Genomic DNA, 18,790 nt, shown 5'->3' with positions numbered 1-18,790 from the left:
TGGGCTATAAGCACAACCCCCACCTGTGGACGTCCGGCCCTCATACCACCCTCATGGAGTCTGTTTCTGATCGTTTGAGTAGACACATGCACATTTGTGGCTTGCTGGAGGTCATTTTGCAGGGCTCTGGCAGTGCTCCTCCTGTTCCTCCTTGCACAAAGGCGGAGGTAGCGGTCCTGCTGCTGGGTTGTTGCCCTCCTACGGCCTCCTCCACGTCTCCTGATGTACTAGCCTGTGTCCTGGTAGCGCCTCCATGCTCTGGACACTACGCTGACAGACACCGCAAATCTTCTTGCCACAGCTCGCATTGATGTGCCATCCTGGATGAGCTGCACTACCTGAGCCACTTGTGTGGGTTGTAGACTCCGTCTCATGCTAGCACTAGAGTGAAAGCACCGCCAGCTTTCAAAAGTGACCAAAACATCAGCCAGAAAGCATAGCAGCTGAGAAGTGGTCTGTGGTCACCACCTGCAGAACAACTCCTTTATTGGGGATGTCTTACCTGTTGTCTATTCAATTTGCACAACAGCATGTGAAATTGATTGTCAATCAGTGTTGCTTCCTAAGTGGACAGTTTGATTTCAAAGAAGTGTGATTGACTTGGAGTTACATCGTGTTGTTTAAGTGTTCCCTTTATTTTTTTGAGCAATATATATATATCTCATGATGATTTAGGGATGATTTTTTTAACAACGGTACTGTAAGTGCGGCATGCTGCCACATATACTCATGGGTGCATGCTGTTCACACCTAAATGTACCCCCTCCCCCCAATCTACTGTACCAGTCGCTCACATTTATGCATGAGAATGGGTTACGCCGCACTGACATTTTGTGTCGACATGCTGCATGTCAACATTCTCATGATGACCTGATGAATGTCTACAAACTAATTACAACAAACTGTACTACAAAAAATTATTACAAACTAAATGAACATCAAACTAAGTAGTACCATGGTATAGGTGTGTGAAATGCTTTCAGTATAACACAATTGGGTGTGTATATTACCTTCTCCGTTCCAACTTCATCTCCATCTGGGCCATACTCCGGGGGTACGCAAAACGCATCATAAGGCTCTACAGGAGAAGAAAGAAAAAAAAAAAAGAGAAACATTTGTTTATACATAAGGAAAGCGTAAAGCATATTGGACAGTACAACAGCGACACTGTATTGATGATGAATGTTAGACCTAGTTGGTGTGTTTGGTGACCATATTAAATTATATAGGTCTCTTAGGTTAATTGCAAATTGCCAGACCATATGAGGGCAATCGAGATAGCAAGATATAACAACTTTGTGCAACAGCGGCAACTAGCATATTGTGCTGGCAATACTTACTATTATGGGGCAAATGTGCATGTATTGGAATTGATCAGATGTGCACATTCCCACTGCCAGGCAAAGGCGTGTGCCCACATTTCCACCGATCAGCACATGCAGACAACCCTACAGTCCGCCACATGCACACCGATATATATACTACACTCCGATTATAAAGTAAACTAGAAATATTAAACTACTGACCATAAGATACACAGATATTAGCCAGAACCCAGCCCAAGAGTCCAGAGACAACACTTCCCACTACCACAAGGACCATAGCTCTGCCATATAACACAACAGTCAAATAATTACAAAGCCAACTAAACAAACGGAGCGTACAATACTCTGCTCCAGCATGAATCCGAGCCCACATAACACCAAGCCAGCACAGACAGACACAACAACGAAGCACATCAAACACCAAGAGCTAACCCAAATCACTGTTATAGCGTGTTTCCCAATCATAGGCAGCACGGCATACATATATCCCGTAGAAGATGCACCATGCCCTCCCCTGAACAAGCACCCAGGGTTTTAAGAGACTGTACTGAGTAAAAAGAGGGAAAAGAATTCCTGGTACCAGAAAGAGGTAGGCTGAGCAGTTTGGAGGCACAACAGACACAGGTTGCAATTGCAGAAACCAATTGTTTATTCATATTCAGCTTCTGCCCCCTGTTTATTAGGCAGTGTATGTGGTTCAAGGTGTTGAAGCTGTGAGTAACTGTGGAAACACCATAACCAGGTGTGGGTGTTTTGTAAAAGTCACATATAGGACCAGCACAGAAGACTAATCAGATGGTATGGGGATGAGGCTGCAACTAACTTTACAGGTCATGGGGTGGGGGGCTAAAGCGTGGCTATATGCACTGGAAAGGGAGCTGTGCAGTGTAGAGATTCAGATGAACGATCTGTGGTTACATAATACACAATAGATGAAGTGATGGGCACATACCCATACCAAGGAGAATGTTTCCGAGGCAGAGTGTGAGCAAGTTTAGTGTAGGAACAATGGCTAATAAAAAGGAGGGGAAAAAAAGTAGGGAATGTGACAGTGAGACACGGTGTCAGAACAGCTCTGCATGTTGAATGGTTATACGGCCATGTATCATCATCTGCCTACACTTGTCTCCTGCTTGTCCTCTGCTTGATATTGGGGATGGGGAATCAGCAAATAATCACATGTAATAGTTATTGGGGTCACTAGTCATGGGACAACATAAATGACATAGATATTTACATCAGTTCAGTAATTCACATGTCAGCATTTATACGGACTAGACCCGGCATTCCCAACCACGGTCCTCAAGGCACACCAACAGTGCAGGTTTTAGTGATATCCAGGCTTGAGCACAGATGGTTAAATCAAAATAACTGAGGTACTAATTAAGTCACCTGTGCTGCAGCCTGGTTATCACTAAAACCTGCACTGTTAGTGAGCCTTGAGGACCGTGGTTGGGAATGCCTGGACTAGACTCCATTAAGGATGTGGCTTATTTGTACTTTCAGCCAAAACACATACAATGCTGTGCAAAACTTTTAGGCAGGTGTGGAAAAAATGCTGCAAAGTACGAATGCTTTCAAAAAAAGAAGTGTTAATAGTTAATTTTTTATCAGTTGACAAAATGCAAAGTGAATGAACAGAAGAGAAATCGAAAGAGAAATAATTGGCTGTACCAGAAGGCAGTTGGCTGGAGAGATGTACAATAATGGTGGTCAATCCGAGTTGTTCGCTCGCTAGCTGCTTTTAGCAGCCGCGCAAACACTAAGCCGCCGCCCTCTGGGAGTGTATTTTAGCTTAGCAGAAGTGCGAACGAAAGGATCGCAGAGCGGCTACAAAATAATTTTGTGCACTTTCAGAGTAGCTCCAGACCTACTCAGCGCTTGTGATCACTTCAGACTATTCAGTTCCTGTTTGACGTCACGAACACGCCCTGCGTTCGGCCAGCCACGCCTACGTTTCCCCAGCCACACCTGCGTTTTTATCTGACACGCCTGCGTTTTTCTGCTCACTCCCTGAAAACGGTTAGTTGACACCCAGAAACACCAACTTCCTGTCAATCACTCTGCGGCCAGCAGTGCGACTGAAAAGCTTTGCTAGACCTTGTGTGAAACTACATCGTTCGTGGTAATAGTACGACACGCGTGCGCATTGCGCCGCATGCGCAGAAGTGCCCTTTTTTTGCCTGATCGCTGCAACTGAAATCTGCTAGCGAACAACTCAGAATGATCCCCAATGAGCGTTCGCAGGCAACAGTGAAGCATGGTGGAGTTTCTTTGCAAGTTTCGAGCTGCATTTCAGCAATTGGAGTTGGGGATTTGGTAAGGATTAATGGTGTCCTCAAGGCTGAGAAAAGCAGACAAGAACTATCTTCCGCATAAAAAATAAATAAAAATTAAAAAAAAAGAGCAAGGAGTCCTGGAAATGATGATATGGCCCCCACAGAGCCCTGATCTCAACATCATCAAGTCTGTCTGGGTTTACATGAAGAGAATTTGAGCAAGCCTACATTCACAGTAGATCTGTGGTTAGTTCTCCAAGATGTTTGGAACAACCTCTCTAGTGAGTTCCATCAAAAACTGTGTGCAAGTGTACCTAGAAGATTTGATGCTGTTTTGAAGGCAAAGGACGGTCACACCAAATATTGATTTGATTTAGATTTCTCTTCTGTTCATTCACTTTGCATTTTGTTAATTGATAAAAAATAAAACTATTAACACTTCTATTTTTGAAACTATTCGCACTTTGCAGCATTTTTTCCACACCTGCCTAAACCTTTGCACAGTACTGTAAGTGGAGATTAATAAAAGCTTGGAGAGAGAAAAAATACTAACCAATCAGCTCCTTACGGTCATTTTTCAAACACAGCCTGTAACATGGCAGAAGCTGATCACTTTGTACTTTATCTCCGAGCTTTGATAAATCGTCCCCATAACAACTCTCACAGCTAAACGTATCATCTTACCTCCATTCTGAGGAGTAACAATGAGAACCTCTCCATTTTGATCAATAAGCACAGATTCTAGACATAAGATCGCTGCAAAAAATTAAATGGGAACAGTTGCGTTTTTCAGACATATTGATTTATTCTCAACAGAAAAGTGAAGGGTGCAGTAGCTATATTTTCACCTCATTTAGAGTTCAGATAAAATCCAGCTTAATAGTGCTAATTTTTACCTAGTCAAACCATATAGTGAAGCAAAGGTTATTTCAGCAATTCAGATATTAAATCAGAAAGTTGATAGAATTACTTTGGGAATGTCTGGAGAGTTGTGCAGTATGGTTGGTGTAATGGTCAGTACTGTAGCCACACAGCACTGACGTCTTGGGTTTGATTGTTCCCAAGACACTAACTGTGTGGAATTTGTACATTCTCCCTTTGTTTGCGAGGGTTTATGCAAGGTACTCCAGTTTCTAATCAGTAGGTTTGTAGGTTAATTGGATTCTGATGAAAAATTAACACTGGGTCGGTGACGGATATGAATAGCCAAATATTCTATATACAATGCTGCAGAAAATGTATGCACTGTATAAATAACTGTTAATAAATACATAAATAAATAAAATGTACGATTTATCAGATAACCAATATGTAATGAAATGTAATATTGTGACAGCCATCATACTGTAGTTTGTTACATGATAGGATGAATACCTTACATCAGGGATGGGGAACCTTTGGCCCTCCAGCTGTTGTTGAACTACACATCCCAGCATGCCCTGCATCAGTTTTAGCATGGCTGAATAGCAAAACTGTAGCAGGGCATGCTGGTACGTGTAGTTCAACAACTGGAGGGCCAAAGGTTCCCCATCCCTGCCTTATATACAGTATAACGGATACTCCATAACACTTAACTTAGTGAGGGGCTATCAAACATAGGGGCAAATTCAATTAGCCGCCAATCCAACATTTATTGCACTTATTGGGCATTTTTTTTTTTCAGGACCCGGAGAGGTCCCGAAAATCCCCGTAAGTGCTGTTTTTTTGTGATCGTGAAAACACACAGGTCTGGGAAATTTTCCCTGATTCTATAGGCAGTATCCAATTAGCTGCGGTAATTTACCACGGCTAACTGGTTCGCCGGGGGCCAATCAGCTCCGATAAGCCGCAGCTTATCCCCAATGCTGGCACTTATCGGGGATTAATCTAATGTGGATAGTTCCGCAACAGGTTAATTCTTACAGACATTTGACCAAGATTAGATCTAAGTCTGTGACCGACTTTAGGCTGATAATGTACACGGAGTGTACTAAACCAATTACACGTCGGTGGTGCTCCCAGAGTCAGTGGGTTTAGACAGCAAAACGAAAGAAGAGAAAGACTCTATGTTGGGGCACTCTTTATCGAAAAATAGACACTAAAACTTAACTTTTAATGAACATAATAAAATATAGTGACTCAAATATAAAATAATCTTAAGCATGAATGTTAATGCATATTAATGATGCTTTAATAAAAATATATATAAGAACGCCTTGGAGAGAATTATTTGTAATTTGTACGATAAACTGGGAAGACCTATCTATAATGTAAGACAGGTTATATTTTTACTCCCAGAGGGATAATATGTCGGTTTGACTTCTCCGTATTATTTATGCTCCCTATAAAGAGGAATATCATATGATGGAAAAATGTTGCCTATATAGGTCCTTTAAGCACCTACTGCTCTATATTTAGGCAGTGGTGTTAACCAAAAGGCTTTTACTACAGTAGTTATTGTATCATTAGACTTTTTGCAACAGGCAAAAGGCTGAGAATACGAGATTACTGGTTGGGTATAGGTATGTACTAAATGGAAATATAACCTATTCAGCAATCACATAAAGTGGTGTTTGATTAAATATAGGAAAGAAAAGATAGAGTGAAAGAAGGGGTGTCTTACTTCTGCTGTTCACCTGGTACCAGATGCAGTAAACAACCCAGCTGAACAGCAGAAGTAAGACACCCCTTCTTTCACTCTATCTTTTCTTTCCTATATTTAATCAAACACCACTTTATGTGATTGCTGAATAGGTTATATTTCCATTTAGTACATACCTATACCCAACCAGTAATCTCGTATTCTCAGCCTTTTGCCTGTTGCAAAAAGTCTAATGATACAATAACTACTGTAGTAAAAGCCTTTTGGTTAACACCACTGCCTAAATATAGAGCAGTAGGTGCTTAAAGGACCTATATAGGCAACATTTTTCCATCATATGATATTCCTCTTTATAGGGAGCATAAATAATACGGAGAAGTCAAACCGACATATTATCCCTCTGGGAGTAAAAATATAACCTGTCTTACATTATAGATAGGTCTTCCCAGTTTATCGTACAAATTACAAATAATTCTCACCAAGGCGTTCTTATATATATTTTTATTAAAGCATCATTAATATGCATTAACATTCATGCTTAAGATTATTTTATATTTGAGTCACTATATTTTATTATGTTCATTAAAAGTTAAGTTTTAGTGTCTATTTTTCGATAAAGAGTGCCCCAACATAGAGTCTTTCTCTTCTTTCGTTTTGCTACTTATCGGGGATTATGCAGAACGCAAAGCATATTCCGCGATAAGTGCCACTAAAATAAATTGCAGGACCTATGTGTTTTTGCACGTAAAACAGGTGTTTTTGTGGGACCTAATTGGATAATGGTGCTAAAAAAAATAAAAATAAAAAAACACCTGTTTTTCATAGTCGTGGCACTATCGCAGATAATTGGATATCCCCCTATGTGTTTTTTTGCTCAAAAACAGTATTTCATCCCCCCCCCCCCCACACACACACACACACACACAAAAAGGCTTTAACTGAAACATATAAACATAGAAACATAGAATTTGACGGCAGATAAGAACCACTTGGCCCATCTAGTCTGCCCCTTTTTTATTTTATCCTTTAGGAATCTCAACCCTTTTTTAACCTTAATTCTTTGTAAGGTTATTCATATGCCTGTCCCAAGCATGTTTAAATTGCCCTACAGTCTTAGCCTCTACCACCTCTGATGGGAGGCTATTCCACTTATCCACTACCCTTTCTGTGAAGTAATTTTTCCTTAAATTTCCCCTGAACCTCCCCCCCTCCAGTCTCAATGTATGCCCTCGAGTTCTAATACTTCTTTTCCTTTGAAGAATGTTTCCCTCCTGAATTTTGTTAAGACCCTTGATATATTTGAAAGTTTCTATCATGTCCCCCCTTTCCCTTCTCTCCTCCAAACTATACATGTTAAGATCTTTTAGCCTTTACGGGTAAGTTTAGTGATGTAGGCTATGCACCATTTTAGTTGCCCTTCTTTGTACACTCTCTAATGTATTTATATCCTTCTGGAGATAGGGTCTCCAGAACTGGACACAGTATACCAGATGGGGCCGTACCAATGACCTATACAGTGGCATTATCACTTCTTTTTTCCTGCTACTGATTCCTCTCCCTATGCAACCAAGCATCTGACTTGCCTTTCTCATTGCTTTGTTGCATTGCTTTCCTGCCTTCAAGTCACTTGAAATAGTGACTCCTAAATCTCTTTCCTCCTCAGTAGTTTCCATTATAGTACCCTTGATACTATACTTAGCCTTTGGGTTTTTGAGACCCAAGTGCATGATTTTGCATTTTTTAGCATTAAACTGTAGTTGCCACGTTCTTGACCATTTCTCAAGCCTACCTAGGTCATTAATCATTTGTTTGACCCCTCCCGGTGTGTCTACCCTGTTGCATATCTTTGTATCATCTGCAAAAAGGCATATCTTCCCTTCAATACCATCTGCAATGTCACCAACAAAGATATTAAAGAGAACTGGACCAAGTACAGATCCCTGGGGTACTCCACTGGTAACATTTCCCTCCATAGATTGCACTCCATTAACTACGACTGTCTGTTTCCTATCCTGCAACCAGGTTCTTATCCATTTAACTGATTTATAATCCACCCCCAGGCTTTCAAGTTTATTTAGCAGTCTGCGATGTGGGACAGTGTCAAATGCTTTACTAAAGTCTAGATATGCTACATCTACAGCTCCCCCTTGATCTATTATTTTCATCACAGAGTCAAAAAAGTCAATAAGATTTGTTTGGCATGATCTCCCACCAGTAAATCCATGCTGTTTTGGATCCTGTAAGTTGTTTGATTTAAGATATTCCACTACTCTTTCTTTTAATAGTTTTTCCATTACTTTCCCTACTACTGATGTAAGGCTTACTGGTCTGTAGTTACTTGCTTCTTCCTTGCTTCCACTTTTGTGCAGTGGAACTACATTTGCTCTTTTCCAGTCCTCTGGAATAGCACCTGTATTTAGTGACTGGTTAAATAATTCTGTTAAAGGTGTAACCAGCACATCTTTTAGCTCTTTGAGTATCCTTGGGTGTATCCCATCTGGTCCCATTGATTTATCCACTTTTAGTTTTGAAAGTTCTGTTAGGACCTTCTCCTCTGTAAATGTATTTTCATCTACCTTATTTTTATGAATGTCCTTGCAACTTAACTGTGGCCCCATCCCTTCTTCTGTAGTAAATACTGAGCAAATATCATTATTTAGGTGACCTGCTATTGCCTGGTCTCCCTCCACCAAATGCCCACTCTCTGTCTTAAGTCTTATTATTCCTCCATTTGATTTTCTCCTTTCACTTATATACTTAAAAAAAGTTTTGCCCCCTTTATCTACTGACTGAAGTGCCCAAACAAATCATTGGGCAAAGAAAAGGCAGTAAAGCCTGTTTTTTTTCACACATTAGCAAATCTTAGATGCAGATCCTGTGGCTGGGAGGGGGGGGGGGGTTGTGTTCACACTGATCCTGTTCTGCGGGATCCCGCAGAACAGGATCTGGCCAGTGACACACGGGATTTCAACAGCACACAGTGTGGCACAGCTGCACTGTGTGATCACATACATTGAAATGTATGTGTTCACCTTGAAATCCCGTCGTCCTGCCATCCGACTCAACCGCAGCATGATGCGATTGGATCTGGTGGCTGCGGGACTGCTGCAAATGTGTGAGTGCCTGCATAGGCGCCCATGTGCAGTCTTCTTGCGGCCAAGCGGGTCCCGCTGAACTGGACCCGCTTGGCCGCTATGTGTGGCCGTAGCTATGACAGAAGTGTCTGTAAAGTACGCAGTCACAAATCGCTGAATATTTATTCACAAGTGCTTTATCAAATGATGTTTACCCCATAATACAATGGATAACCTATACATGTTGAGACTCCCATATCCAAAAAGCTTGAGACCAAAAGAAATTTGAATATCGGATTATTCCGTATTATGGAATATTTGCATACCATAATGAGATATCTTGGAGATAGGACGCAAGTCTATGCACAGAATGCATTTATATTTCATATACACCTTACATATAGCCTGAAAGTAATTTTCTACAATATTTTTTAAATTGTGTGATTTAAATAGAGTTTGTGTACACAGAACCATCAGAAAACAAATATGTCACTACTTCAATCGCTCTCAAAAAGTCTATATTTCGGAATATTCAATATTTCTGAATTTTGCACGTTAGAGAAACACAATAGAATTATGCACCGCAACAATTGCAGTCTTTATTATTAAGTGGCCATAACAGCTTTTGTACAACATAACAGTAATATGTCTGAGAACTCAGTATATAGCGACAGATAACTGGAATTATGCTACTACATTTGCACATAAACAAACAAAAAATTATTTTCCGAATTAAGAACCATAGTTAAAACGGATCTGCTTTGGCTACAACCAGCTGCAGTCACAGAGAGTTTGGAAAAAAGACACGTTACATTGATAAAGCATCACATTTATCCCCCAGAAGCCCCTGACACACAATACAGCATAGTGGTTCTGCCAAACTGAGAACAATGCTTTTCACACAATCCAGAACCAAACCCGTGTTCTGATGTATGAATTACGTCAAAATTACTTTATCATCTGCCAGAAAGAGAGAGACTTTTGTGTTAGGGGCATAAATAGCTTCTGTCAGCATTTTACTCAGATGCTGGAGTAAGAGGGGTCTTGTTCTCAGACTAGCGATAATTGATAAAGAGAAGATATGGTAATAATACACATGATATCTGTGACATTCTATTTTTCTCCAACAGATTGTATAGAAGAGAGAAGTACAGAACACGTAGCCATTACACTTGTAGCTTATGCAGAAAATCTCAAATCATGTCTAGTCAATATAGAAATCCTTAAGAATCAGCTTATTCCCTCAATGAGACCGTATGTAACAATTTTCATCAGCAGGATAGTTTGGAAAACATCCTCTACTATACATATGGCTGTGGAAATAAATGAGGCAATTATGGTCCTGGATCATGTTTGTAAGTATATCAAATTATCAAGCAACTGGGCAAAACTGAAGGGAAGAGGGTATAACATGTGCAGAGAGACAAATACTGGCTACTTTATTTTTACACTGCAATTTAGATTTCGGTTTGAACACACCCCACCCAAATCAAATCTCTCTGCACATCTATGGAATTAAAACACATAGTGCTTAGCATACCATGAAGAAGACTTGAACTCTAAACTTCACATACAACAGTCACTTAACATAAGAACTATTTGCTCCTATACAAGCCTAGTTATTGTAACTAAACGTAAGCTACCAGGGCGGTTCAAAGTCTTGCATCAATAGTGCTTTCAGCATTTTTAGTTGCTTGAGCCAATATTAAAACACTAATTCATAAATGTCATTTTAAATTCATGGTGCTAGAGAGCAGCACTGGTGAATAGCGGGTTAAACTGTATTTTGGCAAGCATGTGAAATATATGGAGGGATGCATTTGTAAAACTTTTTTTCTTCGATTATATTGACAAAATGTAAGAGAATTTAAAAATATACCAAAACAAGTGTAAATAAATAACTGGCTGCTTTATATTTCATATAAGTTTATAGACTGTTTTGAAGGCAATAGAAATTTTATGAGACATCTATATTGTGTAACAATGGCATTGCCAAGCATAAATTGAAGATAAAACTGACAATACAGTTAAATACCAAGAATCCTTACCTGGGTAATCAACGTATGTCTGTAACGTATATAAACACTCATGGCACAAAGCCCACAGCTCATCTTCTTGTAAGGGCTTTCTGTAGTTTGTTAAAAATTCTTTTAGGGAAACCCACTATATACATATATAGAAAAATAATAATAAAAGTTAAACAAGATAACAATATATACATAACACGTATATGGAATTAAAAACGGACACACAAGCACTCAAGGCTCCAATACATCAGAGATTGAAAATGTTCTACCCCTAGGTGGTATTCTAGCCCCATAATCTCGTCATCCTAGCTCAATATCTTAGGGTTCCATAACTGGCTCAACGTTTCGAAATTTCACTTAGACAGGCAGCCCTGCAGTGCATGCTATGCCAAGACCAGGGGTAATGCTGCACCAACCAGAGGGACTCAAATTGCAACACAAACATGACTAAAGACCAATAGTACAGGCCGCCGAGTCCAGAACTGGCGACCGATCTCCGGTTCCGGCAGCTCAGCACAACATCTGCAGCACTGCTACTGGTGGGTATGATCAGATCCTGAGGGATCCCAGCACCATCTGCTGATACAGCAGAACCAGGCAGAAGCAGCCCCCTAACCCCCCACCGCCGGAAAATACTGCGGGCAGAGGCCATGCAAGTGCTTTTGGATGTTCCACACCAGGTAAAGATAAATAAATGACTACAACATTCTGTGCCCTGACTTTATTTTAATATTTTCTTTACAGGCGAACTACAGGTGTCAGCGGGCCCTTAATATTTGGGCATGCTGGCACTTGCTATTTTACAAATTCCAGTGTGCTATGACCTGTAGGCAGCTGGTAAAGAACAATAGTAACATACCATTAACCCAAATCCAACTCCACCAGGCGTGTGGAGCATAGCTCCGGCCTGTTGTTGCTCGGAAGGGAAAACCCCATTTTAGTTTTCGTGTCCCCACTTTCCGAGGAATTACAGCCATGGCCTGATCAGTTTGGGTTTTGTTAATTAGAAGGCAAGGGGACATCACACTGGGTTCCCCTGCTATGGCATTATCTCCCCAGCTGGTTCAGCCTGGTGCTGGTTATTGGAAAATAGGCGGAACCCCCTATTTTCCGATACCAGCCTAGGCTCAGAGGTCCAGAACTGGTTATTGATTTGGAGGTAGCATGCATTATTCTCTCTCTTTTACAAACAACCATTAATTATTAAAATTCCCAGCACCTTTCCCCCAGCCACAATAACGTTTTATAGTTCTCAGCCCACCCTTCAACATTGTCATTAATAGATTTACTCCATCACATTATCATTAACAAAAAACCCTATTCCCCAACCAAAAGCTATTTTTTTTAGCAGATGCAGATTGGAGGTCGGATGATAAACTGAACAGGTATGTAAGCATTGGATGTAGAATCTGTGACCAGGTCTGTAGTAGGATTGTATAAATCTGGAGTCTGATCTCCATAGGATTGGACACTATTGTGTACCCAGCTTTAACAAATCTATTTAATATACACCAACACCATACTCAAATACAAAAATATATTGAATGTTGGACAACATTTAGTGCAGACTTCTATAGCAAGGTATTTATTGTAGTAGACTTATCACTAGAACTCACAGGGCCAGATGTAATAAGGTGTGATTTTTTTAGGTGTCTAAAAATCGTATCAAATCGCATGTTTGTAACTTGCGATTTCTTTCTAAAAATCGCAAGTGTAATAGGGTGCGATTTTTAAGGTTAAAATAGAATTTGCATGCGATAATTGGCGATTTTTAGTAAAGGAAACGTGCAATTTTTAGTAATAAAAATAAACTGTTTTTAGGTCATGTTTTTATTACTTATGGTGCCCATACACTTGTGAGATTTTCGGTACTAGCCTTCGATTTCGACCACATCTGTGAGAGAAATCGGGGGATTGTATGCACATTTTAGGTACCTTTCGAAGCGATGCGCGGGCCCGCCGGTCGAATCTCGCGTCTCAAGATATTATGTGCTGCACTTAATATTTATCGAATCGCAGTGCGATCGCATGGGTTTTTAAAAACACATGCTATATATCGCACTATATATCGCACTACGACATGCGATGGTGCCCATCACGTGATTACCATGCAATCTATCGCATGGTAATCACTTTGGCAGTTCAGGTGCGATTTCATCGCACCTGAACTGCCGGTGCGATGCCTCGCGATGTCGCGTCGCGGGGCATCGCACAAGTGTATGGCCAGCATTAGTCAGAAGCATACACAAATCAGTGAGATCCGTGCATGCTTCTGTGTGTAAATGTTAAGAAAGTGTTAGAAGTAAAAAAAAAACAAAAAAAAACGTGCAGGTCCCCCCTAAAAGCATAACCAGCCTCGGGCTCTTTCAGCCGGTCCTGGTTGCAAAAATACGGGGGGGAAAAGGAGTAGGGGCTCCCCGTATTTAAGCAACCAGCACTGGGCTCTTGGACTGGTCCTGGTTCAAAAAATACGGAGGACAAAAGAATTAGGGGTCCCCCATATTTTTGAAACCAGCACCGGGCTCCACTAGCGAGGCAGGTGATGCTGCAGCCGGGGGGCACTTTTATATAGGTCCCTGCAGCAGCAGCATCACACACCCCAACTAGTCACCCCTGGCCAGGGTTCCCTGGGGGAGTGGGGATCCCTTAATTAAAGGGGTTCCCCCCCTCCAGCACCGGTAGGCTTTGGGTGCCAGGCTGATAGCCATGAAACTGTTAAAAAAGAATATTGTCTTTTGTTGTGGAACTACAAGTCCCAGCAAGCCTCCGCCGCATTCTGGTACTTGGAGAACCACAAGTAGCAGCATGTGGGGAATTAAAGGGCCTGCTGGTACCTGTAGTTCCACAACAAATAAAATGGTTTCTTAAATACGGGGAACCCCTACTCATTTTTCCCCCGTGTTTTTGCAACCAGGACTGGCTGAAAGAGCCTGGGGCTGGTTATGCTCTTGGGGGGGACCTGCACGTCTGTTTTGTTTTTTTACCCTTTACCACTTTCTTAACATTTACAGACAGAAGTATGCACGGATCTCACTGATCTGTGCATGCTTCACCAAAAATTGCCAGTCTAAGCCTGGTCTATTATTCTGGCGATTTTTGGTAAGGTTGTGTGGGCAAGTGTAAAAATCGCATCCTATTACATTTGCGATTTTCATTGATTTCAATGGGAAAACATCTGGATGCGATTTTTGTTATGTTAAAAACGTACGATTCTGATCAAAATCGCAAGTTAGTACATTTGCGATTTTCGGAAAACGTGAAAATTTGCGTTAAAAGTCGCCCGTTTTCCAAAACTGCACCCTATTTCATTTAGTCCCCAATGTTCTTTGCTACATATTGCCAATGAACAAGAATTTTATACAGCATTCTAGCTTTCACATAAGCTGGGTACATCCAACACCACAGAGATGTTTACACATACTAGTGCTGAGATCACCACTATTCAATGCAAAGACAATACGTCGTCCGACGGCGTGTAGTACATTGTGTACCCAAAGACGGCGTACTGCCTTCTGTCCTTACTTCTAACATGCTTCAGCAGTATAGCGTACTTAATTCACAATGTATTACAGTGGGAGTGCTCGTTAACAGTGAGAAACTGTAGTCAGTGTGAAGACGGAGACGAAGCTAAGCAAATGCATAGCAGAACGCATGTAATAACATGGCCTATTAGGATTCGCTGACCATCTGTAAAAATGTTTTCAATCATTGATTATTAATTCCTAGGTGTATGAAAACAAAAGCTGAACGGTACATCTTAATACCAAGCTACATTATACTTTAAAACACCAATAAATGCTAATTTGTAGATAACCGTTCTCAAAACAATGTACAACATGGGCCAGAGGGGACTATCCCTTTTCAACATCCTGGGGGCTGGACAGGGTTTGAGACTTTGATGACGTGCTATGCACCGGATCCCTTTACTTGGGCAGTATACAGTAAAGTTATTTACCTCCATATCAGACTGTCTGAGTGCTCAGGTAATTATGGAAATACTGTACAGGCAAAGAAACTAAAGGTACAGTAGCAATACAGAGGAGTCCTCATTCACCTATCATTTTCCTTCCACAGTACGTGACGCATTACGCATCATGGACACTCCGATATATTATGCCCTGATGCTCTGTCAGAGGCACAAGGTCATCCCAGTCGCCCAGAGGCAAGTTGGAGTTTAGTGCTCCTCCCAGCCATCTGCAGCATGCAGAATCAGCGATCACATGCGGTTCCCATCTCAGTCTAGCAGCAGCACCACCTGCACCGTCACTTGTTGCAGCACAGGCTGAGCGGTACCAGGCTGGGCTCATCCTATCCCCTGTTGTAGATGTTAGCAGGTCTCCTTGGATAGAGCCAATTATCGCTGCAAGCAGCAGGTGCGCCGCAGAGCTCCATTGGAACAGCAGCGTGTCACACTGGATTCTGCTGTGAACCACACATACTTATGTACATGCAGGTGCCGCTTCAGGGCTTCGGAGGCCAGAGGCAGGCATTTCCATCGCCTCAGGGAGTTACTCTCCCGCCCTCTGTATAAAGTGCAGCTTGTCAGCTAATGTGGCCAATTCATAACACCTGTACATTTTGTGCATTAATGTAATAAAATACAGTATGCGTATATTTTATTAACACTCTATGGAGTGCAACATGTAGCTTGTATTGTATCCTTGATAGATTGCCATTAAGAAAAAGTACTGGAGTACGTCTTCCTTTTTAATCTCACTTTACAAAACCTCTTATCTTGTTCCTCTAAAATGTGTCACGTATTGTGTATGTGACAAATTAATACTGCCACAAATTAATAACTGCTGTGCAAAGTCTGTGCACCTTACTGCTACACTAAGGCACAAGAACGCACACTTTATAAAACCCCCTAAGTCCATGACATAATACTGCAACAAAATGACAACTCCACTGTACTTATTTTGCTACAATCGGGGCCACATGCTATACGCCACGTACCTCCTTTGTGACAAAAATGCAGCTGACAGAAGTGCTGCTGTACAAACAGTGAGAGGGTCAGTGCCGCTGTATCAGAGGACTAGTACTGCCGCATTTCGCAGGGAGAGAGCCAGTGCTACCGTATAAGCAATGTGAGTGGGACACAGGGTAATACAGGAAGGAGGGAGCGGTAACCATGATAACTTTAGTGTGCATCTTTGTTTGTAATAGAATAAAACACTTCAATTCATTGAGATAATGTGTAGTCAGATGCATGCAAAGTGAAATATCTAAATTCAAGTCGATCAGTATTAAAATATTTTCGTTAGCAAACACATCATTGTGCGATAAATGTCACAGGATGTGTGATGTAAGTGGCACGACAAATGCAATGTACTGAACGCGTACGGCAAATGGTTGCCCTGGTTTTCGCGTACAGTACACTGGCCCCCAGCAATTGAGCGGTGTACAGCGTGCTGGGAGGCAGTGTGAGCCTTAGCGCTGCTTTGCTGCAATTTCTGTGTCGCTTACAGTATGGCTATTTGCATTCATTTCAGTATAGGTGGGTGAAGACACCTCTGTAAAGAGCTGCATATATTCTAATGCTGAGGCTAAATACACTGTATTTACAGCTGTCACTTTTGCGCTTTCTTTTTTTTTTCCCCAGTCCCTGAGATGCACAGCATTAGTTCATCATATCCCCGATCCCACACAAGTGCCTGACTTGAGGCCTAAAGTACTGACTGTAATTTCTCCATATTAAAACATTTCATAGATAAGTAAGAGAAACATGACAGAGTACAGCCTTCTAGCAAACCTGTTCAAATATTAATGACACATTTTAGCTCCGCTTCATCTGTGTGGAAAAAATATTTATATTTACCCGCTGGTCCTCATTTAAGGCAGCTGATTCATTCCCACCGCTGATATCAGCATCTAGTTCCGGGCTATTAACGTTTCTTGAAGCAGATAAAACATCCTCATGATAAACTGGTGCAGAAGTAAAGGTTTTATGGTCTTTGTTGTATTGTGGTGGTGTATTTATTACAGCTGAGTCTGAAACAGAATCCTCAGATGTTGCATATTTTTTTATTATTTTGTTTCTTTCTGAACAAAGATATTGCTGGTTTTCCTGTTCAAGGGCCATAACTAGATTCTCATAGGAAACCTGAGAATGGCACTTTGATTGTCCGAGAGGGGATAAACAGTCTGTGTGGTGTGACGTGTGGAGATTCAAATTTGCAAAGTGCGTAGGATTTGTTGGTTGACTTGTTTGCCCATCTTCTGAATTATCTTGGTCTCCGCTGTTTTCATTTGGAGACAGACAACTAGGAAAAGATGGCCAGCTTTTCAAAGAGACCATTCCAACACCAGGCGGCGACGGGGAAAGAGAATGTTTATCTACAAGATTTACCACAGAGGAGTGTTTATTTCTTCTGTGTTTTTTTAAATAAAGTTTTGCCATTTCATCTTCAACTTTTTCCCTCTCAAAGTTCTCAAACTTTTCTGAAGAGGGCGATTTTGCCCTCTTGTTTTTCTTGAGGTAATGTCCAAATGAATTTGGAGAGAAGCACGGTTTCTCAATTTTAAAGTCCGTTTCTCTCCATCCATTTTGATGCTCTTCTTCATTTGCTGAGGTGAAGATCGCGTGACAAATAGAGGAATTGTCTGCCATAGACAAGATATGGCTCGGACATTTTTCAGTTATTGGCGCTTTCACATAATTGTCCTTGTGGATCCCCTTCCAGAGACTTTCCCAGCCATCTAAACCCAAAGATATAAATTATTAATTGATTTTAATCTAAAATGCTGTAGTGTCTTGGACAAGGAACCATTGATTTCTTTTGTACAATGTGTTTTCACCATCAGAAGGTATTGATCAGGATACAGTAATACATAATATTTACCTTGAAAAGCGCTGACTGATTCTATAGAGAGTACTCTTCTGCCAATGGAAGAGAGGCTTCGACAAATGGATGAGGAAGAATCATTAATCTTTTCTTCACAAAGGGAGATAATACTCTGTACACAGAAAAAGATTTATTTCATACAAAAATCAGTAAGATTGATTTCTCTTCATGTGTAAATCTACAGACCAGTAATATATTTTTGCCACCCGCACACGCCAAAATAAAAAAACAAAACCAGTTCACATTTGGATTCACATTATACTTTAGAACCGTTTAAATAAAAATGTACTAACATTGCAGACTACAGGTCTGATTCATAGTTGAATACCAGTCTGATCTGTGCATACGTTACAGCTGCAATGGGCACACACTGCGTTATTATTACGATTACGGACGCATTGAGAATTCACTCACAAGTGACTGGCAAAAATGCAGGTGTTGCGACCATTTTTCAGGGGGGTGTTTCAGGAGGCGTTTGGGATCCCATACACAGATATGGCTCCAGCAAATGAATAAAGACAGCAATGCTGCGCAACCATAAACTCGGTGAGAGACTATGTTTGCATGACCTGCATCCGATGCTGCATTTGCAGACAGCTGTGACGGCTCCGGTGAGCGTCTCAATACAAGTTCTGGCAGCTATTGCATTGGCATATTTT

General features: G+C 41.1%; 1 protein-coding gene across 1 annotated transcript in view; it reads right to left on the bottom strand.

Moving 5' to 3' along the window:
• Window positions 1-18,790, bottom strand: part of KNDC1 (kinase non-catalytic C-lobe domain containing 1) — a 387,543-nt gene that overhangs the window by 287,635 nt on the left and 81,118 nt on the right. Inside the window, exons 5-9 of the mRNA XM_063963294.1 lie at window positions 18,129-18,243; window positions 17,105-17,985; window positions 11,308-11,422; window positions 4,289-4,360; window positions 1,011-1,078 (exon numbers count right to left, since the gene is read on the bottom strand). Coding sequence (XP_063819364.1) covers window positions 1,011-1,078; window positions 4,289-4,360; window positions 11,308-11,422; window positions 17,105-17,985; window positions 18,129-18,243 — 1,251 coding nt within the window. The remainder of the gene's footprint in view (window positions 1-1,010; window positions 1,079-4,288; window positions 4,361-11,307; window positions 11,423-17,104; window positions 17,986-18,128; window positions 18,244-18,790) is intronic.

This window comes from Pseudophryne corroboree, chromosome 3, assembly GCF_028390025.1.
Source record: "Pseudophryne corroboree isolate aPseCor3 chromosome 3, aPseCor3.hap2, whole genome shotgun sequence".
Taxonomy (NCBI): domain Eukaryota; kingdom Metazoa; phylum Chordata; class Amphibia; order Anura; family Myobatrachidae; genus Pseudophryne; species Pseudophryne corroboree.
This window is presented reverse-complemented; position numbering and strand designations above follow the sequence as displayed.